A 25,572-nucleotide genomic window follows, 5' to 3' on the forward strand; every position below is an offset into this window, starting at 1 on the left:
CTTTTTCAAGATCAAATGTATTATCACCCACATATGATGCAAAATTGCAGTAGTGCAAAAACAAAAATCTATAAATTACAAAAATAGTTCAAACTTTACTGATTTTTCTTCTTGCATGCACTCCTGCGTCCCCTATTCTTCTGCTGGATTCACTTGATCCCAGCTGCCTGTACCTGACCCATGCTGCCTCTATTTTCCTTCTCAGTGTCTCAATAGTTCTCATCATCCAGAATTCCCACAGACTTGCCTTTCACTCTAACAGGAACATGCAGACCTTGATCTTTTTATTATTTCACATTTAAAAGCCACCAACTTTCTTGTGTTCCACTAACCCGTAAACAATATACTCCAATCAACCTTTGAAAGCTACTGTCACAAATGATCAATTGCCCCATTTAGACTTTGAACCTGTGAACCAGTTCTATCCCTTTCTATAAATGTTTTAAAACTAATAGAACTATGCTCACTGGTCCCAAATTGCTCCCCGACTGTCACCTATTACCTAAGAGTAGATTGAGTTGGCTTTCTCCCTACTTCTAAGCAAAACCTGCTTGGAAATAGTTACAGGGGAGATGTCAGGGGTTAAGTTTTTTTTTGTGCAGAGAGTGGTGAGTGCGTGGAATGGGCTGTTGGCGGCGGTGGAGGAGGCAGAAATAATAGGGTCTTTTAAGAGATTCCTGGGTGGATGCATGGAGCTCAGAAAAATAGAGGGCTATGGGTAAGCCTAGGTAGTTCTAAGGTAAGGACATGTTCGGCACAGCTTTGTGGGCCAAAGGGTCTGTATTGTGCTGTAGGTTTTCTATGTTTCTCTCTAGTAGGCCTCTCTATCTATTGATCAGAGAAACATTCCTCAAAACACTTAACAAATCCCACCCCATCTAAACCCTCAACAGTTTGACATTCCCTGTCAATGTTGGGAAATCTCTCTCAACATTCTCATCAACTCCCTCTAAAATAGAGGTTCCCAACTTGAGGTCCACAGAGCCCTTAATGGTATTGGTCCATGGTATAAAAATGGTTGGGAATCCTCTCTCTGAACTCTTATCACCCACCTACACACTATGGACCATCTACACTGGCAATTTAACTTGCCCATATATCTCTGAGATGTGAATGGAGAATACTTTATCTGGAGGAAACCCAATTTGTTGCAGAAATCATACAAACTCCACACAGACAACACTAAAGGTTAGGATTAAACCCCAGTCTTTAGTACTATGAGGCAGCAGCTATACCAACTGCATAACTGTATTTAAAAAAATTATTTGCAGTAACATCAGTAGCAACAATTCTCAATATAATTTTAATGAAAATTGCATTTTCAAATAAAGGACAGATTTTCATTCAAAAAATTGGATTTGGCTTTTCCCACCTCTTTCCTGTCAAGCAGTTAATTGGCAGCACATTTTCTGTGAGAGGGTAGTTGCATGTTTTTCAAACGCAACATGATGGATTTAGGCTGCTTTTATTTTCCTCACATTACTGGCATCAACATTCCTCCCATTAATTCTGAGTGATTCAGATGTTATTCCATTTGCTTTCTCAGCATAAACACATGACATTCTGTGACATCCAGAATACTACATACAAAACACGTGATGAACTCAGCAGGTCAGGCAGTATCCAGGGAAATGAATAAACAGTCAACGTTTCAGGTTGAGGCCCTTCATCATGACTGGAAAGGAAGGGGGAAGAAGCTGGAATAAGATGATGGGAGACAGGAAGTAACTTATCATCATCTTGGTTTTCTGGAATACATTTAAACACACTGGTCACAGAGAGGGAATTCTGCTCAGGATGCTACCTCTTTTTATAATGTAGTAATGAGCTACATCATTGTTAATTAATGTCAACGTTGAGAATTTGGAGCCAAATAGGAGTACAAACAGGAAGTTATGCATTCCAGTGTGACCACAAAAATTCTGTTATGTCTGTAAAAACAGATTATGTAAATCAATTTATTAAATGTTTTTTGGATTATGGAATACACACTCAAAGATGATTCAAGTAGTGCAAACAGAATAAAGACCGGCCCAACAACTAAACAGGTTGTTTTGCTGGAATTCTGAATGTAACTGATGACAATTTTAAATTCACACATAACTAATGTGTTTTCCCATCTAATCGAGGATTCATGAAATTTCCATAGCTGTTATAATTTCCACGTTCCTACTTGGAAGGCACGGCATGCACCATCTATCTAGAAAATAGCAGATTTCTGCAATGCCAAAAAAAACGCTGTAGATAAATATATTTTTTATTTAAAAATCAAAGGAACAGTAAAATTTAGTAGGCTACATGTGTTAGACTAATTTTGAAAGCACATGTCACACCAAATGGTTTCCATTTATTTTAGCATAAATAACTTTAGTGTAACATTTGTGAATAAGGCATAATTTGTACGTTTTACCCAAAGCATGTTCACCAATTTACAAAAAATGGTTTGTGACATTAATGTAAAGAACATTAACACTCAGTGGCAAATACAGTCAGCTTAGGATATTAAGCTACAAAAAGTACAGTAGACATGAATGATTACACATGGTTTTGAGCACAAGATGTTAAGATAGCTGAGGTAATAAATACAGATTGAGGCACATGCAAGCAGAGTTCATCTGTAAGAAGCAACTCAATCGATTCATTTGTTTTTGGCAGACACAGGCTTCCGGCTTATCTTCTTAGACTTGTCATTGTTCTTCTTTGGAGGTTCAGGATTTGCTTGCATGTGTCTACCATAAAGGCTGCAAGGGAAAGAAACAAGTCAGTAGTAAAATTAGCAATGTTTAAAAAAGACAGTGACATAATTAAACTGAACTAGAGAGATAGAATGGCCATTTGCACCACTCTGAGCTCCATGCCTAGCCAGTAAGCCCATGGGGTTAATAAAGCGACAGAGAGAAATAGTGCCAGAGCCTCCTAGGCTATTTCAAGATGATTGATAGCTTTGAGATGGCTACACAGCTATCAATGCCACATTAATAAATACTGCCGATTAAATGTTGACAAAGTATCCTGTGATTTAGGAGGTTGGAGCGCTACAGACCTCGAATGATTATTTAAAGACTTAACAAAATTGGCTAGGTTCCTACTGTGATTTAATTACAAATGGTTAAAAGATAAGTAAATGACTAATGTGCACCATGAACCAATAAACAATCTTAGAAAATAAAAGCATTTATAATCAGCACATAATAGTAAGAATAGCAACAAACAACAGCCTTATGCAAAATATTTGGTGATACAGTATCTTGAGTAAATTTCAAAGCTCATAAATGAAATTAATTGCATAAGTCTGATGTTTTTCCAAACTAAAATTTAAATAAATATGTATTATTTTACCTATATAATAGCGGCATTATTCAAGACCAATTTAAATATCTGTATTATGCTTTTTATTATTGATAAATTTTCAGAACAATTTGCAGTGTGCATACAATATTTTTTGCAGATCTATAGCACAGTGAGATATTTGCATTTAGAGTAATGCTAATTTTATTCAGAATAAAAACAAGTGCTGCTTGCTAATGTCAGTGGGGTAAAAAGATTGGAAGATGGCGGTTGGAAAAAAATCTTAAAGCATAATCAATTGGAAAAATGCTCATTAAATCTTATCAGCCTACTAAAAACAATGCCCTAACTTAATAAAAACAGGCAGAGATGATAGGAGGGATATTAACTGAGGACTTTGGTTATGTATCAGAGGTCTAAGCTGTCATTGCATTGTACACAGTTCAGCAGGCACTGTCTCAAGAGACCATGAGAACACAGCACAGTTAATAAATGCAGGAAGGATCAATATAAGAAGCTCACTGTTACCTTCGCATCTCTGTTTTTACTTTTAAAAAAAACACTACATTCACTTCATAAGAATGTTATATTCATTAAAGCAGTAATTAAGCATTCCTTAGGATAGCAATTTGTCACTAACACTATAAACTGCTAAGGAAACTGGAAATATAATTCTGACTTCATAAATTGTCTTCAAAATTGGTGCTGAATGTGTACAGGTTTGGTGATAACATGCAATTGGGGGAAATGCATCAAATAATATTTCCCACTTTGCTTCTCTGTACACCACACCCCACCCTCCCCCATCTCTTCCTGCACAAAACTTGCTGCATCCACACTGGATTGAAAGGATCACTGTGGTGAAAGATCACATAGTCGAACAACAGCAGACACAGGAATTAGCTGGAAGCTACTACACTGACTGGAGCAACCAACTGAACAATGCCAAACATTATCAGAATAACCTGAGGAAAATGGGAAATACTGCATGTTCATCATATTTATCTTAGAAGCAGCTGAGCCCATATGATCTGGAAGACTCAAAATTTGGCTCTCAATCTGAGTTACCTGATGACAGATGATAGAGAGTTACTAGTGTTCTTACTGTGCCGTGGTTACAGAGGGGAAACTCAAGTATCGCTTTCTTTCTCCTAACTACAACAGAAGCTATTAGCACATACAGGATTTTAGGTGAAAATAAAATGCACATAGTTCTCAAATTCCCTTCTTGGAACTGTCAACTCACAGTCACCACCTTGACTCACATATGAAAACCGACAGTGTATTAGTAAGGTAACCAGTAACAATAGCACCATTCTCATAATCAGGTTTATTTAAGTACAATCACTTTGAGATGATGTTAATCTCAAGCAGTCAGCCAGCCAGAAAGGGGAACATGGCAAGGAGATAAGGGTTTATGAGATAAAAAAGGTAACTGTGGGTTAGAAGCCTCCTATGATGTGAATATATATTAATATTACTGATCCATCTCAACGCATCTTCCGCATCCATTCATTTTAATTTACAATAATTTACCAACTTTCCCCAATCCTACAACAAGAATATTGCTTTCCAAGTTTTTTTTTATGACCTTAATCTTTAAACAAATAGAAATCAAAACATCTGGGGAAAAATGTCAATGTTCTCTGTCAGTCTACAAATTAATTCTCTACCACATGCAGTGTGCAACAACCAGTTTAGACACTGAAGACTTTGGGGGTGGGATGGGAGAGGGAGACTTTGTTTCTTTGGATAAATTATTTCAGAAAAGAGCAATTTTGTAATTTTAAAATAAAAATGATTCTTGCAGGATCATTCTACATATTGAAGTTTACACAAGTGGAATTTAAAAAATAAAGCAATATAACCAATTTTAATTAAAATACTAAAATATGAAGTTTCCAAATGAAATTTACAGTTTCCATCTATATCAGCATTAGATCGATTATATCCATGTTACCACACAAAATGATGTATATGCCAGGGATTTTCAGATGCTTTGCCATGACTTGAAAATCGAATACATCAAATAGTTATTGTACGGTACATTGGAGTGAATGCAAATTACTCAGCTTTGGCAAGCATCTAAGTTACTCCTTGGCAGCAAAATAAAATGAAATGGTCATGGTGGGGGCATACACTCATTTCTTTGTTCTGAAATGAAACGTGTGCATGAGCTGCAGAGGAAGAACAAGGTTGTGAGACTAATGGGATAGCACTTTCAAGGAAGTGGCACAAGAAAATGGGCTGAATGGCTAACTTTGTACAGAAAGAGGAGGAAAATAATCATCATATTATTCCGAACATGTTTTTAAAAAAAATCAGCGCTGATTTGAAATTAAGTGGTACTTGAAAACACTAGTTGTAACAACATTCCACTTTTATGGCTGTCTAAAGTGTACCAATGATATTTGATGGTTAATGATGATCTAATTTCAATTAAAATAATACTTAATTATTTTATTAATGGCATGCAGATTTCTTTTAAAAAATGACCACGGTTGTAAGATACAGAAATGACAAACTTTCAAAAAACATTAAAAAAAAGACAAACACACAGTACACTTAATTGCTGGTATATACAGTGCACTATGACCCAAAATTGGTAGCAATCCAAGTACTGCAGTAGAATGCAGATACCTCTGATACTTAAAACAGTGACAAAAAATGTGTTAAAATAGAGGTAGCCAGAATTCTTTGCAGGTGGCGAAAAGTTTGATCAAGCTGATAAAAAGCAAAAGGGGTCTTTAGATTTAGAGGAACAGTACACAAAAGCAAGGTATGTATGTTAAAATTTTAATATTTAAACTCTAGTTGCTGTGAAATATTTTCAGTTATGGAAACTGTGCATTAGAAAGTTTGTCTAGGCTTTAGATAGGAAATTTATTAGTGAGATGTAGAGAAAACAGAATGTGTATTCTCCTCATGGCATAAATGTTTAGGGAGATTTAATAGGGGTATTCAAAAATAATTTTTTTAAAGGAATAAATTGAAGCTTTTAGATTGGTTGGGTTGTTACTAGAAGAAACATCTTAAAAATATTGGTTATGGAGATTAAAAATAAACAGTTATGATTTCGTATGTAATGTTAGAATGGATAGTGGCAGTTAATCCTCCAATAATTTTAAAAACGGGATGTATTCACTCATGAAAATAATATTTGGAAAAGACTATAGGGAAAAAGATTGGGAAGCATAATTAATAGGATAGCTGTCAGAAAGAGCTGGCACAGGTATGGTTTGTAGAATGGGCTCCTTCTGGATGTCAAGAATCTTTAATTCCACAGAGAGGTAATTGATTACTGAAATACGTATAACAATGCTTTATAAACGATGTGAAGCTTCAATATTTTTTTTTCAGATATCTCAAATGCATTGCATATTTGTTTTAAGTGTACTATGCCCTTGTCAGAATTAAATAAACAATAGCCAGTTCAGGCAGCGGAGAAGCTGTTTCTGAAAAGTTGAGTGGGTGCCCTTCAAGCCCCTGTACCTCTTCATTGATGGTAGCAATGAGAAAAGGGCATGTTCTGGGAGATGGGCTTCCTTAATGATGGATTCCACCTCTTTGAAACATCGCCTTTTGAAGGTGCCCTGGATGTTGGGGAGGCCAGTGCCCTTGATGGAGCTGGTGAAGTTTTTAACTTTCCAATCCTGTGCAGTGGCCTCTCCATACCAGATGGTGATGAAACCAGTTCGAATGTTCTCCACAGTACATCTGTAGAAATTTGAGAGTATCTTTGGTGACATACTAACTCTCCTCAAACTCCTAATGAAATACCTCTTGCCGCTGTTGTACGTTCTTTGTAATTGCTTCATTATGACAGGTCCTGGAGAGATCCTCAGAGATGTTGATACCCTGGAATTTGAAACTGCTCACCCTTTCCACTTTTGATCCCTCCCTGAGGACTGCGACATCACTCAACCAGCTGATCTATCTCACTCCTGTACACTTCCTCATCATCATCTGAAATTCTGCCAGCAACAGTTGTGTTATTGGCAAATATATAGATGGTGTTTGAGTTGTGCCCAGCGACACAATCGTAGGAAAGAGTAGAGCACTAGACTAAATGCACATTCTTGAGGTGCTGCAGTGTTGATTGTCAGAGAGATGTTATTTCTGACCCACACAGACTGTGGTTTCCCAATATGGATGTTAAAGATCCAGTTATACAGACAGGTACAGAGGCCCAGGTTTTGGAGCTTGTTGATTAGAACTGCAGGTGTGACTGTTTTGAATTCTGAGCTGTATTCATTAAACAGCAGATATTTCAGAATAAACAGTCGACATTTCAGGCTGAGACCCTCCATCAGGAATGGAAAAGAAGGCAGCAGAAGCCAGAAAAAATAAAGCGGGGGTAGAAGAAAGAGTACAAGTTGGCAGGTGATAGGTGAGTGGGTGGTGGAGGGGTAGATTAAGTAAGAAACTGAGAGACAATAGGTGGTGTGAGGTAAAGGGCTGAAAAAGAAAGAATCTAATAGGAGAGGACAGTGAACCATGGAAATAGGGAAGGAAGAGGGGAACCAGAGGGAAATGATGGGCTCGAGAGGAGAAGGGGAGATCTTGTCTTTTGCAGCAGAGTGAAAGTATTCAACAAAGTTGTCCCCCAATCTACCGAGGTAGAGGACGCACCAGGACCACCAAGTAAACAGACATCTCTGACGGACTTGCAGGCCAAGTGTTGCCTCACTTGCAGGCACAAGTGCCAGGAGGGAGATAGTCACAGTCATAGTCATACTTTATTGATCCCGTGGGAAATTGGTTTTCGTTATAGTTGCACCATAAATAATAATTAGTAATAAAACTATAAATAGTTAAATAGTAATATGTAAATTATGCCAGGAAATAAGTCCAGGACCAGCCTATTGGCTCAGGGTGTCTGACCCTCCAAGGGAGGAGTTGTAAAGTTTGATGGCCACAGGCAGGAATGACTTCCTATGCTCTGTGTTGCATCTCGGTGGAATGAGTCTCTGGCTAAATGTACTCCTGTGTCCACCCAGTACATTATGTAGTGGATGGGAGACATTGTCCAAGATGGCATGCAACTTGGACAGCATCCTCTTTTCAGACACCACCGTCAGAGAGTCCAGTTCCATCCCCACAACATCATTGGCCTTACGAATGAGTTTGTTGATTCTGTTGGTGTCTGCTACCCTCAGCCTGTTGCCCCAGCACACAACAGCAAACATGATAGCACTGGCCACCACAGACTCGTAGAACATCCTCAGCATCGTCTGGCAGATGTTAAAGGACCTCAGTCTCCTCCGGAAATAGAGATCAGTGGGGAGGGACGACAGGTCTATAGAAGTGATCCCTAAAGAAAGCAGTGGGAGGGGGGGGAGAGGAGGGCAAGATGTGCCTCGTGGTAAGATCCCATTGCAGATGGCAGCAGTTGCAGAAAATGATTAACTGCATATAGAGGCTTGAGGGGACAAACATCTCCTCCAATTAATGCAAATCGGCCTGTTATGGCAGCAGGAGAATGGGGTGAAGACTAATGTGTGGGAACTGGAGGAGATCAGTGGAGTTGGAAGGGAATCCTGTTCCTTGGAAATAAGAGGTAATCTCAAATGTTGGAAAGCCTCTTCCTGAGAACAGATGTGGTGGAGCCTGAGGAATTGAGAAGAGTGAATAGCATTCTTACAAGTTACAGGGTGGGAATAGGTACAGGGAATATAGCTAGAGAGTCAGTAGGTTTATAAAAACACGTCAGTAGATAGTCCATCTCCAGAAATGGAGGTGGATCAAGAAAGGGGAAAGAGGGGTCTGAGACGGACCAAGTAAATTTGAGAGCAGGGTGGAAGTTGAAAGCAAGTTTGATGAAATTGATGAGCTCAGCATGAATGCAGGAAGCAGCACCAACACAGACCTCAATGTAGTGGAGGAGGAGTTTTGAAGTGTCACCCAAGTAAGCTTGCAACATGGACTGTTCCATCCAGCCTGCCACCTTGTACTCCCCCTCCCCCACTTCCTTGTTCTAGCTTCTGTCCCCATCATTTCTAGTCCTGATGAAGGGTCTCGGTCTGATACAGTGACTGTTTATTCCTCTCCATTGACGCTGCCTGACCTACTGCGTTCCTCCAGCATTTTGTGTGAACAAGGAAACATAGCCCAGTTAGTTGGACATCAGTAGCAGGGGAAATGTTAGAATCTAACTTTTTTAAAAAGTTGTAAAAGGGCACTTGGGACACAAGTTCATGTTTGGGCAGAGTTGACATGAATTTATGAAAAAGGAAACCATGTTTGGCATATCTGTTAGACTTTTTAAGGTTGGTGAGGTGTGACACAAAAGTATTTTAAAATGGAATGTACAATACTAGGTGCTCTAGGTGGAGCAAGGAATTGTTAATAGACAGAACACAGAAAGCAGGAACCACCAGCTTGTTTCAGATTGGGATGAGGTGATCAAATGAAGCACATCCAAGTTTGTCAGTGATACAAAGCTATTGCAGTGATTACAGTGTGGGTAATAAGGAAGACGGAGATGGGCTCCAGGTTAAGTGACTAACTAAGGTCATGCAGGTCAAATGTGAGGTTACTCACTTGAGAAATCCAATTGGGAAAGCAATGGCATCTTGTTTGGCCCTGATTGCAAGAGAATTTGAGTATAATAGTAGTGTAACCAGATAGGTATAAAAAAACTCGCTACCAACACCGACTAAAAGTTGACCAAATATATCTATCCTTGGATTCTACAATGATCCACAGAATAGTTTAAAGATTTTTTTAAACAACAAAAGAATCTTCTTTAAAGGTAATTTCTTCAAGAACATGACTACCTTTATTTTATATATTGAGGGAATCAAGGATTAATTGGAAAATATCATTGATGCACATAAGAACCTGACCAGGCCCACAAGGAAGGAACAAAATGTAAAGTTAACTTCAATTGCTACAGATGATCCTTTTTTATTTGAAAAAGGGGAGGTGAGGGTGGAGTGTCCCACAAATGTGCTGTGGGACAGACATGCTATGACAGATAGAAGTGACTATTGTATATTTAATATTTCAGTACTTTGAGTAATATTGTAAATATATTGTTTAAGTATTCTTTGCTTGCTCTCTTAATTTATTACAGGTTATATATATGTAAAAGTACATGAATGGCATACATCATTACGATACGTCATTTGTAAAAATTAAACTAAGACATGCATCTTCCACTCCGTGCTTCTCTTTCAATTAGTTTTGAAATTACAAAACATAACACTGACCACATACAGAATCAGAGATGGAGATAGATAAACATGAATTGAACAAAGTTCTAATTAATGGAGTATAAAATGATTAAAGCTATATCAGTGCACAGCAAATTTTTGTGTTATTAGCTAACAAATGTTTTTGCAATTTCTTAATGATTTATTGCATTAATTGTAGTGGCACTAATTTTAGGGTTTAATAAACTTTATTTAACTGTTAATGAGTTCTGGGTTGTGCTGCTGAATCTTGAAGGACAGTTCAGGCCAATCTCAGTAACCAGTTACAAGAGTGACTATCGACAGCAGAGATGCCTTGCCCCAGTTATATCAGGCACAGCTGAGATGGCATTTGAAATAGTACGTACAGGTGTGGTCTCACTAAGGAAGGGTATACTGCTGAAGGATCTACATGGGATCAAAGGTCATAATTGTTGTATATGACAGTAAACAGATCTATTTGTGTAAATCAGGCGGGAGGAGAAGATGGCAGCACGCCACGCGTGTGCAGCTCTCCGGTGAAAAATGATGTCCTATCTGTTAAATAGGGGCCGTGGGCAATTCTGATTTGATGGAGAATGGACGTGAAATCACAGAGGAACATCTGGAGAAATTTCTGAAACGCCCATCCGCTGCTGTCGTTACTGTGTAGTCGGGAATCTTTAGGAGGGTAGGCCTCAAAATCCCCGGCCTTGCCTGCTCTTGGCGACCGAGAAAGAGATCGAATCGCTCAGACAGAGATGGCGCTCAGTACTCAGTGTCAGAGAGCTGATCAGAGCTCAAAGTTTTCGGATGACTCAGTCGGACCGTGGTCGGCATGGCAGGAAGAGTTTTTCTTCCTTCTCCCGTCCGCGTGAGATGTGGGACATTTGAGAAACTTTGAACTTTACTGTGCTCATGGACTTTCTTCATCAAGTTATGGTATTGTGCACTGTTGTAACTATATGTATAATTATGTGATTTTGTCAGTTTTCTCAGTCTTGGTTTGTCCTGTTTTTGTGATATCACACCGGAGGAAATAATGTATCATTTCTTAATGCATGCATTACTAATTGACAATAAAAGGGGACTACGTGGCTTCATAATCTATTTAATATCAGACAGAGGTTAACCAGATTGGGTCTATATCTTTTTCCTAAACTTGAAGGTAATCTCATTAAAATACTAGACAACGGGGTGACCCATTGGGACACCCCTTGAGAGAAGGGTAGTGTAGTCTCATGCGACCAGAATGAACATTAAATTTTCCTGAATGCTATTGGTATCGCTTTGCTTTGGAAACTGAAGTAGAAAACCTCAGTTTATTAAAGAAGGATGCGTAACAAAGCAAATATAGCTGCTCCTCAATTAACGAAGTACACTTTTGATGGCATCATTTCTGTCTTATCTGCCTCCCTTGTGCCTCCTGTTGTCATTCTGGAGACGTGCAGCCCTTTCATCCCCCGTCTCTTCAGCTCTTCTGCTGTTTGTTGTTTGTCTCTGATCCTGGAGACGTGCATGCCTCTCCTCCTCTGCCTCTTCTTCTCTCACCTTTTTTTGTCCTGACTCTTTGATCCTGGAGTCGTACGGCCCCGGCCTCATCCGATTCTTGTTCTCTCCCTCTCCTTGCCGCTTCCCGACGACATTTGGCGTTATCTCTTGACCATAATGTCCCCCTTCCCTATCCACACGGCATAATGAGGCTGACCATTTTTTTTACCCTCATGCTGGATAGAAGATAACACCTAAGGATGCTGATTATTCTCGGTGATGTGGTTGGTGCTCTCCTAAGTAGACGTGATAGAGTCACCGCTGTCCTTTGACTGCAGCAAAGGGTTTTAAGGGTGTCTCGAAGTACGTCATTACAATAAGATCTAATTATCTCTTATTGATGGGTGCCAGTTAGATCTGTCCCAATCCTGCACATGCTGAAGGTGATTAGCAGAATGTGACTCCTCGAAATAGAGCTGCCCTGCCCTTTTGCTCCAGTAGGTGTCGCTGCTGAGGCTGGTCATGCGCATGTGTCGGCTGTCACGTCCCGATTTCCATGATGGCCGATCAGGTCTCGGGTGAAAGCCAGTCTGTTGATTTTTGGCAAATGAGCAATTTTATATGAATATACAACCCTGAACTTTGCCTGCATTCTGTAAGTTAGCACATTTTAATTTGACTTAGCCAAAAAAAAAGTGCTGCTGTAATGCACTGTTTGTGTTAATTGGAGGTGACAAACAGAGCATGAGCGTTTTAGTAGTATATAGATACAAAATTCTTATAGAGCTTCAGAGAGTAGATGAACAGGTGTACAGTGCTGTCTGCATGTGGCAGACCGGTCATCTTCTCTTCTCACTACCTCTGTCGGGCAGGAGGTGCACGCCATCAGATTCGGGGGCTGTTGCAGCACAGCCATTGGACTCCGATGGGCTTCACTTGCCTCAGCGCTGAAAAGAATCTGTAGCTTGGACTCTCTTTTGAGGACTCTGCATGTGTTTTTTACTCTTTTCAAGGCGTGTCAGCGCTGAACTGGCTCCGCCACGGAATGGCTCAGCCACCGTAGACTCACTTTCAGGGACTCTGTGGTTAATGCTCCCTGCATTATTTGTTTACCTTTTTTAATCTTTGCAGGATATCTACTTTGATATTTACTCTGAATTTTTTTTTCTTGTGCTCATTTCCCTAGTATCCAAAATCTATCAAAGCTAAACATCAGAGGCAGATTATGCCAAGAATTTGAAAATTTTTGAATACAAATTTTCTCCTTATCTCAGTTCTAAATGGTCAATTCTTTATTCTGAGACAATAATCCTTAGCTCTACGCTCACTCACCAGGAGCATCTAGTCGAGATCATTTGCCTCGCTGAGATCGTGTCTGTTTCTAAAGTGTGCGAGACCAATCCTTTCATATGCAGAAATCAATCTCACAAATCTTTGATTTATTCCCTTCACGTATCTTTGTTGGGTAAGGAAACCAGGATGGAAAATATTACTCTAGATCTGACTTAACCAAAGATTTATATAAATATTATTCATAATTGTAGCAGGATATTTATTCTCTTGCGCATAAACACCAGACCCCGTTAACATTTCCCAATCATTTGACATTTAAAATCATATTTTTCATTTTCTTTTTCCCCTTCCAAAGTGTGTAATTTCATCTTTCTCTACATTTATATTTCAACTGTCATGTTCATTGGATTATCCTCTCCACATCCTTCTGAGTTTTTTTTAAACTTTCTCCTCACACCTTCCACCTAATTCTGGATTATCAGCAAACTTGGACTCATTAAGCTCCTCCTATTCACTGACATGGATCAAGGCCTTATAGTAACCCTCTAGTTACACACAGCCTGCCATTTCAAAGATTATCGTTTATTCCTGCTGTTTTACTTCTGTCTATAAACCAATCCATGAATGTTAACATTTTATCCCATTCACAGCAGCTTTACATTTTCTTGCATCAACTCAGAAGTTAGGGTGGCATAGAAAGTCTAGCGGTTAGCGTAATGCTATCACAGCACCAGCGACCGGCGTTCAATTGTGTCGCTATTTGTGAAGAGTTCATATGTTCTCTTGCTATGACTGAATAGGTTTTCTCCGGGCGCTCCAGTTTCCTCCCACATACCAAAGAGGTACAGGTTAGAAGGTTAATTGGTCACATGGTGGTAAATGGGCATCATAGGCTCGTTGGGCTGGAATCCCTAGTCACTGTTCTGTGTCTCTAAATAAATAATTTATAAATGAAAACTAAAATTACCGTTTACTATCTCTTGGTAAAGACCAGCGTAAGTGGGAATGCAAATTCTACAACCATTTCCAATCACTGAGCTGCAGATGCAAGCCAAAAAAGGGGCATCAATCATTGTCCAAACATGGTTGTGTATTCAGCTGATTTGAAGTAACATGTTAATATTTCTGGACAGTGTGCAGAATTTGTAAATTTAGTTCAAAACCCATCATCCAGCCAAGGGATCTGAATGCTATGTTGCATGGTTTCAGTTGGTTAAATTCCATCGATATACTTAGGATGCCTCCAAATCTTTCGGACTCAGCTAACTGGAACGATGTGTGTAATCCACAAGAGTGTACAAATAAATAATTTATAAGTTCTTTTTGAAGCTCAATCAGAACAGTAAAGCATATCCTGCAAGTCGCTTGACGAATCATAAAATAAAAGTAGCATCCCCAATGTCCAAAATCAACTTTACATTTTGGAAAGCTGTCTGAGACAGTGCAAAGGACTCCATCAAAATAGTCACACAAAAAATATCCACTGGTAAAACACCACAGAAAATTCCAATAATCTGATATTCCTGGGACCTTCGTGGGGCCAGATTAGTGAATTTTTTTGAACCATTTCTTGTTAATGGGTCAAAATACTGCCCCTCTCACCCTGACACCATTGTTGGTATACACCTCACCTCAAGTACTGCAGCAGTTCAAAACAGCAGCTCACTAACACCCTCTCAAGGATAATTAGGGATGTGCAATTAAATGCTGGCATGTGAAGCCCACATCCCTTGAATTTATAATTAAAAAGTAATGACCATTGTTCCTATTAATATGCTAACACATTTCTATTTTTTCCTCATATGCTACAAAGTAGTATAATAAATTTTCAAGAAAACTCTTCCAGTTTAAAGTAATGGGAAATATACAAGTACTTTGGAACTGGATTCTAGCTGCTAGACCCCTTGTGTTCAAGATCCCAATGCCAGCTGCTTACCCAACCTATAGTCCAGACTTCCAGTCCAGCCGCACATCCTGATAGCACCCTGGACCCTTAGCTTTTATTCTGGATTAAAACGTGAACCAGATGCCAGACCATTAGATTTCTAAACAATCAGATGTTGGATTATTTTCTTCGAACTTCGGCATTTCAGAAACTATTGCAAGGTGTTTTCCAAGGCAAGGTAAACTCTACGGTGCCAAGAGGTGATGTCACCAAAAACCTAAATTTTCATATGGCTTGACAGGAGAGGTGCAGAGTCCTGCCCAAAACGTCGAATGTACATTTTATCGATAGATGCTGCCTGGCCTGCTGAGTTCCTCCAGCATTTTGTGGGTGCTGCTCCGAATTCCAGCTTCTGTAGATTTTCTCTCGTAGGTGCAAAGGTGATGTTTTTCTTGGCTGAGGTGTCTAGGATAGGGGGATTAGTTTCTCAAAATAAGTATTTGGCTATTCAGCATTGAAATGAAAGAAATTTCTTCACACAGAAGTAGTGCATCTTTAAAATTCCACCCAAGAGAGTTGTGGACACTTAGTCAGGGCTTGACAATTTTTTTTCTATAAAGGGATATTGGGTTAGTAAAGGCAAATTGTGCTGAGATAAAAAAAAATCAGCTGGAATCTTACTGAACGGCAGAGCAGGTAGTTAATGACCTATTCCTGCTTCTGTTTTACTTGCGTTCTTTTATAAGTTGCCAATTAGTAAACCTGTTTCATTGAAAATGTGGTTAAGTTAATGGAGAGCTATCTTCGTTATGAATCCACAGAGCAGTTTCTGTAAAGTGAAGCTCTCATCAGCTTTGCTGTCAAAAGCAAAGATTTGGAGCTGTGCCAAGTGACTGGCTAGCAGTAAAGATTTTTAACCATCCTGACATCTTCAGATAAATCCAGCACCCAAAGAACCATAAGCAATTTTCAAATCCTACAGTGCACTGCAAGCAAAACTCTAATTAGCTTCATGAAACCAACTAGATTTTAAGTGTGAATCTCACTAATATGCAGATTATTCTCTCACCATATTGTCAATAATTTGCCATGATGGAATTCCAAATTATGCAAGGTGGTATGCGGTATGCACTGGTCTACACATTCTATTACACACTTCAACAACAGCGTCAATGTAATGTACACTTGCTATAGGGATCATATCATTCACCACAGTAAACTGAACTGCTGAACTTTTCGTTGCTGTCTCATTATACATCCTGTTGGTCTAAGGTTAATTTCCTGACCTATAATTAACATCCAATACACAACTGGCAAATCTTCTATTAGCATCTTTTAAGAAGTGCCTCAGTGAGACAGTGTACGTACATATACACACACACACACACAATGGTGCTTTCTAACTGAGATCATGCTTCAAGTCCATTCTCAGCAAAATTCTGAAATCTTTGGAGAATATGAATTATTAACAGAAAAAAATATGGTTTATGTAATTCCCCCTTGTTTATCTTGGTCATACTTATGTTAGGTTGCTTCTATTGCTTATGTTTTTCTCAACACAATGGAGTGAGGAGGACACAATGGAGTTGGGGGGAAAAATGTAAGCAATAAGAAAACTTCAAGAGCTACAAAGTCACCTGATAGCCATTCAAATCACTTAATCGGTTTCCAACAACTTTAACTTTGGGGGACACATTTCACTTGCTTACCCAAATAAAACTCATTGTTGTTAAAAAGGAATAGGAAGTTTATGACATTTGTCCCTATTAAAATGTAAATTGTTGTAGAAATGCCATAGTTGTACAAGTTTGTAGTTCTTAATGGCTTGCTTCAGTGTTCCGGTTAGTGATGAGTATCCTGTTCTGCCTTCTCCCATATTTCTACAAGATACAAAAGCTAGCTTATCCTCTTGTTATTTTGCTGCAGGTAGGTGAGTGTTAGATTAGCTCAGTTCAGAATGCAAATATGGAGGTTCAAGTTCCACTTCTAACGTGGAGCCTTTAGTCTGCGCAAAAACAAGAATTAGTGGTTCTATTTCAGGATTTTGGATGGCGGGGTGGAGATAAGTCTCTGCCTAAGGAGGTGTAAGACACTCCTTCCCTCTGCTACCCTGTAGGTCACCCTTAGGCAAGGTGTAGCACCTGCTTAGCCCCCCACACTCCAGATCAGGGTCACGAAGCCATGGGAGCAGGTGATGGATGGTCATACAAGCAGCTGGTTCATAACACAAGTCCTGGTTATGCGACCACTGACACCAGGCAATCTCTGAAGAGAACTGATAATGGCCATGGGAGTCACCCATCTTGTAAAGACACCGCCCAGAAGAAAGCAATGCCACTTCTGTACAAAAAATTGCTAAGAACAATCATGGTCATCTATGATCACCTATGTCATTGGACATGGCACATAACAATGATGATGATAAGAATGAGGTTTAATATCACCAGCATAGGTCCGGAAATGCATTAACTTAGCAGCAGCAGTACAATGCAATACATGATAATAGAGAAAAAAAACTGAATTACAGTAAGTATATATGTGTATTAAACAGTTAAATTGGAAAATAATAGTGCAAAAACAGAAATAATAAAAAAAATAATTAATTAGGGATTAGAGCTGGTCCAGGCAGATTCTTAAAACAACATATACAAAATGCTGGAGGAACTTAGCAGGTCTCGACTCCTTATTATGATTGCTACTTATTGTGACAGATTGACTGAGCTAAATGTGAGTATTACTCCTTCCCTCAGTTTCTGTTGTTACACTGTTTGCATCAGTGTTACTTGCCTTGCCAATATCTATCAAAGTATTTTGGTAAATTGGTTTATCACATGTACTGATCTACACTGAAAACCTTGTTTTGCTTGCCATCCATACAGTGTACTGAGGTAGTACAATGAGAAACAGTAACAGAATGCAGTTATAACTATAGACTAGATGCAGTGCAGGCAAACAATAAGGTGCAAGGCCATAAAGAGGTAGATGGTGAGGCTGGGTGAGGGGAAAGAGAAGGTGATGGGGGCCTTTCTACCATGATTTTTTTCCATAATTACATTTCTTCAGAGTATTTTTTCAACACATAAGCAATATCCTATTTGCTGGGGTGGTGGTGGGGCAAGTTTACAAAATCACACAATTCGCCATTATCAACATACTGTAATATTTTTCAAAGGTAAATTGGTCAATTGATTTATTATTGTCACATACACCGAGTGACAGTGGAAAAATTTTGTTTTGCATGCCCTCAAAACAGATCATTTCATAACATCAGTGCATTGAGGTAGTACAAGAAAAAAAATCAGTAAGAAAATGCAGAATATAGTGATACAGTTACAGAGAAAGTGCAGTGCAGAGAGACAATAAGGTGGAAGGAATTAACAAAGCAGGTAGCAAGGTCAAGAATAAATTGTAAGGAGACTGTTTAATAATCTTATAACAGTGGGATTAAAGCTGTCCCTGAGCTTAGTAGTACATGCTATTATGCTTTTGTATCTTCTGCCCAATGGGAGTAGGAAAAGTAGAGAATAGTGTGTGTGTGTGTGTTAGTTATGCTGGCTGCTTTACTGAGGTAGTGAGTGTGTACATCGAGTCCTTGTGTTTTTGTGATGTGTTGAACTTTGCTCACAGCTCTTTGCAGTTTCTTGTTGTTTGGGCTGAGTTGTTACCATACCAAGCCATGATGCATCCAAATAGGAGCTTTGAAAAGATGTAACTCACAGCACTATGATCTAATTCCTGTTGTTAAATAATCAATAATACAATCATACTTAGAAAATGAGACAGGCAAATGAAACTTGCTTCAGGATGTACGATGCCTGGTACATCATACCCAGTTTTGTTATGGGAAGTGGACTCCAAAAATGGAATTTCGTTTTGTGTGCTATTTGTACAGAAAAAATAATTTGCAAATGGTCCGATTTCTGGGCATTTATCATATAGTCTTTTCTGACCCCAAAACAGGCCTTCCAAAGTATTGCAATTCTGATCCGCAAATGTAAGATTGTCTTAAAACTAACATTTATGGTCGCCCAGTGACTACTGGCACTGACATTGAGAATGGGATTACAAAACTTATGTCAGCTTCATTAGAATGCATTGCTGTAGCCTGAAAAATTCACCTGAATTTCACTTGTAAAAAACACAAATCTACACCTGGTTGTTGGAACTCAAGAGACAATGCTTTTCAGGAGCAATAAATAATGTGCTGGGGGAACACAAGCATCTCTGGGAGGAAAGAAATTGTTGACATATCGGGTCAAAACCCTGCATAAGTCCTGATACTCAGACGTTCACCTTTCATTAATAATGATGGAACTAGCATAGGAAGGAGGCAAAACATGTTTCATATCAACCTGCTAATGTACCCCTTGGTACAGGATTTGGAGGAACATTAAATTAAATCACTTCTTCCAACAAAATGCTTTTTAAAACTGTTAGCTGTTTTTGGGGAGTGATAGCAGATATTCCCTTGTTAATTGAGGGACATTTACTGTAAATAGAGTACTAGTAATAGCTAGTGTGAAGCAATTGCATGTAAAAAGAAAACAAGAGAAATCAGGTGGACCAAAGAAGATATTTTTTATGTTATGATGAATACACTATGATAACAGCAAGCAATTAGGCAGACAAATGGATAAGAGGATTTGGAGTGCAATAGTACAGATGTCTCATTGCTATTATATAGGACCCTGCTCAGACTGTACTTGGAACAATGCATCTTGTCTGATCTTCCCACCAGCAAATAATATCCAGTACTTGTTAACAGAGGGAATGCAACAGATCCACCAGTTTAGTTCCTGGGATTGGTGGAGAGTGGGGATGGGATGAGGAAGGGAATTTAGAGTGCAAGAATGGAGATTTTGTCCTAAGATTACAGAAATGAGAGATGTTATTTGAAATTTAACATTCCATTTTACAGGTTTTGATTGGGCATGTGCAGCTACATCAGTTCCTCTGGTCGAGGTGTGTGGAATTGAGGATGTACAGGGCAGGGGTAGTGAGGGGGTATTTTGTAGTCTCAAAATAAGGGGCTCATCACTCAGGACTGATTTAAGAATAAATTTCTTTATGCAGAGTACAACAATTGTCTGAAATAATCCGTCTAACATGGCTATGAAGACTCGGTCATTGAGCTTATTTAAGACTGAGAGCTACAGACTTTGATGATATTAACAGAGTCAAGAGAAAGGGTTTTAGTACAGGCATGTAATGCTAAGGTACATATTAGTCATGACCTTATTGAATATGGAGCATGTGCAAGGAACTGGATGGATACCTCCTGCTTTAACCACTTAAAACATAAATCTCCAATAACAGCCACTGAGCAAGAAAACTTTTTGCTTTGCCCCCAGGTGAAATCCCTGAGGTCGCCCGTGACTGCAGTTTGGTAATTGGCCCAATAGCTTGGGAAAGCACATTACCATTTTACTGTTAATGATGGACAACTTAATCAGGGTACAATCTCCACAATGACCTCTCTACATAAAATAAAGATTACTGTCATGTGCAGTTGAGGATTATTCAAACCAATTCAATCTAGTCTAAAAAAAAAGTGCCTGGATTTTTCTTCAAAGACAAATGCACCTGTATGCCTGAAGTGTTCTATATAAAACAGCTCCAAGAGAACTACAACCTAGTGTGCCTCAATGACCGGGAGAGCTATGTTGGCCGGAGTCAGGGCTTTATGCTTTGGCTCTTGGTAGGGTCACACAAGCCAAGTAGATCAAAGGATAGAGGCCAACCTAAGAGTGGTCCACGAGGGTTTGCGGGTTCAGCTCAGGGCTAACAGCCCTGACTGGTAAAACAAAATTGTTATGGAAACAGCAATGAAGAATCCTGCTACATCTGAGTGTGATAGTATTCCCAAGTTTTCGTCTGGGGCTTTAATGACTGACAGTAGTGAAAACAGAGCGGAAGCCCTGAAGACCGCCAGAAATGGAGGACCTTCATTGCTGTCCTAAACGCCAGCGGCATAACGGTGGGCAGTAAGAATATAGCTGAAACCTCAGTACTGTGCAGACGACTAATGACAGAATGTATTTGTCCTTGACTTGGCAATTGAATCTTAAGCTGTACTTGTAACATAAATGCTACTGTGGAGTTTTGTGTAAGTAAACAACAGATTCTAGAATACATTTCGAATATATTCAACACCAATACTGTCCATTAAGTTCAATCAGAATATTTCAAAACAAATTACCTTTGTTGCAAACCAAGATCAATATTAAAATTATTACTACTACCGATTATTTTGATTGGCTCCATCTTTTGGAAATTGCTCGTATCAATCCAAGTTCTAGCCTATGAATTGTTTAAAATTCGTAAATCAAAGCTAGATCTAAATTCTCCCTAATGTCAGAAGAAATACATTAGAGCATTATTTTCAAATCTTTACATTGTTGCTATAATATTATTTTAATGTTTTGCAAGAAGACTATATTAATTTAAGATAATTGCTGTACAGTTTTTAATGGTGCTTACATCAGCAGTGTGTATGCACTGACAATGCTAGATTTATCTGCAAAGATTAACAACCACTGTCTTTATAGGCTATGAATTAATATCTTTCACATCAAAATGGCATTAAATGGTTTAAGTAACACACCATTTTACATTATCAGGCTTGTGTATTGTTTTTCAGTTCACTCAACAAAAACTTCCTGATATTTAAAAATCAAGAATTTCTTATATTAATGACATGTTTCAATCATTACTTAAATGGATTTCAGGAAAATCATTTTTCTATGACACGTGTGCTTACTCATTTGCTTCGATGCAGAACTTGCACATTTATGCAAAAATATTAATTTATATGGATTTTTGCTGTGCATGACTATTTTTTGCAAATGCCAGCTGTAATAGAGATTTCATCAAAATGAGTCAGATATACTTGATTTGTCAACTGTTGACTGATGAGCGTGCAAGTCTGCATTTTTTACTGTGTAAGATAGATATTTTATTGCAATAGACACATCTATCTATAGGCAAACCACTAGGGTAGCATTTTGTCAAATAACTCTATTTGAACCATCTGACAGTCCTGGTGTCTATTTACTGCTTTCATCCTCAGGCCAGGTTCAGCTGTGGAGAATCTCTAAATAGAAAGACAAACTATGCCCCATGCACAATTACCAGACTTATGATATTAAGTCAATACCACATCCACCTGGCCTTCTTCAAAGCTGGCTCAAATACCTTTATTCCTCATAATTGATAAACAAGAATTCCTACTCAAAGTGTTCTTTCAAGATTTGGTCCTGTTATGTTACATTTGCCATGGCTGTACTAAGGTGGTGGTAGATAAAATGGCCCCTCTCTCACCATGCATTTCTTTCATTGTTCACCACAACTACTCTTCTGCCACTTCTATTCTTACGCTTTCCATCTTGCATCACATTTCTCATTTTGCCTTCAGTCCATATCTTTTTGTATTCTAATTCACCAACATTTAGAAAGTTCCCCCTCTGCTCAGTACAATGGAAACAGCCATAAGGAAATATTTATGGGTGAGATGAGAATACTGAATGATTTTGAGTTCACTTTATGAGAATGATTCAAGACAATGGAGAAGAAAAAACATGTACAACGCAGAAGTGGTGGTGGTGGTTGTGGGGGAAGAGTTTGGTAGTGTGGACCAGGAGGGGTGTTGTCTGCTAATAATTACAAAACATATAAAAGACATGTATAATAAGAATCTAATTAATGTATCCCCTTAAAGGTGGCCAAATTGCAATTCTTTCCCGTAACTAGATGGAGAATGAATGTTCAGTAATTGAAACAAAGGGGAGGGGAGGACACAAAAGGGGCAGAGACTTCTCGGACATCTCATCATTCTTGTTTTCACATGTTTCTGTGGCTTTGTTCTCTACCTTCTCGCCCCACTCCACCACCCCATTTACCCCATTTATCTTTAAGACACGACAGTTACTTTGTTAAAAGGTGTTATACTGATGTATGAGATTGTAATACATAGTTACTGTATACATACACACAGTGGTCTCTGTTATATTAAAAATAAGTTAAACAATCAAGTATTTGAAACTGTAGTAAAGTGTCTGTAGCCAAATATCAGAACAATAAAGCCATAAGCTCATGAAGAATGCACTGAAATACAGGTTTCTGAGTTATTCATGCTTTGTTCTATCCCTTAACAGCTTCCATTCTTCTCAAACTCTCAAGTCACCTGTGCCTGAATTAGTCATTCATTCATTACAAGCTGTGTCATATGACATCGGTGATCGTGGTCTTGAGTATGATTGTTCCTGGCAAATTTTTCTACAGAAATGGTTTTCCATTGCCTTCTTCTGGACAGTGTTGTCACAAGACGGGTGACACCAGCCATTATCAAGACTCTTCAGAGATTGTCTGCCTGGTGTCATTGTTTGTAAAGCCAGGACTTGTGATACGCACCAGCTGCTCCTTTGGTTTCACATGACCCTCATCGGGAGTTTAAGCAAGTGGCACGCTTTGCCCAAGGGTGACCTGCAGGCTAGCGGAGGGAAGGAGCGCCTTGCGCCTTCTTCGTTAGAGTCGTATCTCCACCTCACCACCCACTGAGCTAACATTTATCCCATTTACTCATTTTCCTTCTACTTACACACTTGCGTTGGCTTTCGGTATAGCCAAATCGTTTCATCCCATTTATTTGTCTTCCTTTTGCTTACTGGCTTGCATTGTTTTCCAGTGTAGCCAAATTTAAAAACTCCTACCTTGGTTTTTACACAGCAGGCCAGGCAGCATCTCCAGGAAGAGGTACAGTCAACGTTTCGGGCCGAGACCCTTCGTCAGGACTAACTGAAAGAAGAGCTAGTAAGAGATTTGAAAGTGGGAGGGGGAGGGGGAGATCCAAAATGATAGGAGAAGACAGGAGGGGGAGGGATGGAGCCAAGAGCTGGACAGTTGATTGGCAAAAGGGGATACGAGAGGATCATGGGACAGGAGGCCCAGGGAGAAGGAAAAGGGGGAGGGGGGAAAACCCAGAGGATGGGCAAGGGGCATAGTGAGGGGTACAGAGGGGGAAAAAGGAGAGAGGAAAAAGAATGTGCGTATATAAATAAATAATGGATGCGGTGTGAGGGGGAGGTGGGGTATTAGCGGAAGTTAGAGAAGTCAATGTTCATGCCATCAGGTTGGAGGCTACCCAGACGGAATATAAGGTGTTGTTCCCCCAACCTGAGTGTGGCTTCATCTTTACAGTAGAGGAGGCTGTGGATGGACATATCAGAATGGGAATGGGACGTGGAATTAAAATGTGTAGTCACTGGAAGATCCTGCTTTCTCTGGCGGACAGAGCGTAGGTGTTCAGTGAAACCATCTCCCAGTCTGTGTCGGGTCTCACCAATATATAGAAGGTCACATCGGGAGCACCGGACGCAGTATATCACCCCAGCCGACTCACAGGTGAAGTGTCACCTCACCTGGAAGGACTGTCTGGGGCCCTGAATCGTGGTAAGGGAGGAAGTGTAAGGGCATGTGTAGCACTTGTTCCGCTTACAAGGATAAGTGCCAGGAGGGAGATCAGTGGGGAGGGATGGGGGGGAACGAATGGACAAGGGAGTCGCGTAGGAAGTGATCCCTGCAGAAAGCGGGGGGGGGGGGGGAAGGAAAGACATGCTTAGTGATGGGATCCCGTTGGAGGTGGCGGAAGTTACGGAGAATTATATGTTGGACCCGGAGGCTGGTGGGGTGGTAGGTGAGGACAAGGGGACAAGGGGAAGGGGAACCCTATTCCTCGTGGGGTGGCGGGAGAATGGAGTGAGAGCAGGTGTGCGTGAAATGGGCGAGATGCGTTTGAGAGCAGAGTTGATGGTGGAGGAAGGGAAGCCCCTTTCTTTAAAAAAGGAGGGCATCTCCCTCGTCCTGGAATGAAAAGCCTCATCCTGAGAGCAGATGTGGCGGAGACGGAGGAACTGCGAGAAGGGGATGGCATTTTTGCAAGAGACAGGGTGAGAAGAGGAATAGTCCAGATAGCTGTGAAAGTCAGTAGGCTTATATTAGACAGCAGTAGATAAGCTGTCTCCAGAAAGAGAGACAGAAAGATCTAGAAAGGGCAGGGAAGTGTCGAAAATGGACCAGGTAAAGGATGGCTGCATCCTTCTCCCTCCTCCTTCTCCAATCATTTCGGATCTCTCCCCCCCCACCCCCCTTCCCACTTTCAAATCTCTTACTAGCTCTTCTTTCAGTTAGTCCTGCCGAAGGGTCTCGGCCTGAAACGTCGACTGTACCTCTTCCTAGAGATGCTGCCTGGCCTGCTGCATTCACCAGCAACTTTTATGTGTGTTACTTGAAATTCCAGCGCCTGCAGATTTCATCGTGCTTGGTTTTAACTCCCATTGATCTCTCCATTCTGCTATTCAATGCGGCCACTTAATGATTATATCTTGAAATCTGGTTTCTTTCTTGTCAAATTTAATTGCCCAACTTATGAAGTTAACCAAATTT

At 39.7% G+C, this 25,572-nt stretch overlaps 1 protein-coding gene across 3 annotated transcripts in view; it reads right to left on the bottom strand.

The window, feature by feature from the left end:
• Positions 1-1,284: 1,284 nt before the first annotated feature.
• rsu1 (Ras suppressor protein 1) overlaps positions 1,285-25,572 on the bottom strand; it is a 176,804-nt gene continuing 152,516 nt past the window's right edge. For all 3 annotated transcript variants that reach the window (XM_072253783.1, XM_072253784.1, XM_072253785.1), the window contains exon 9: positions 1,285-2,741. In XM_072253783.1, the coding sequence (XP_072109884.1) occupies positions 2,639-2,741 (103 nt within the window). In that variant the 3' untranslated portion in view covers positions 1,285-2,638. The remainder of the gene's footprint in view (positions 2,742-25,572) is intronic.

This window comes from Mobula birostris, chromosome 3 (genome assembly GCF_030028105.1).
Source record: "Mobula birostris isolate sMobBir1 chromosome 3, sMobBir1.hap1, whole genome shotgun sequence".
Lineage (NCBI taxonomy): Eukaryota > Metazoa > Chordata > Chondrichthyes > Myliobatiformes > Myliobatidae > Mobula > Mobula birostris.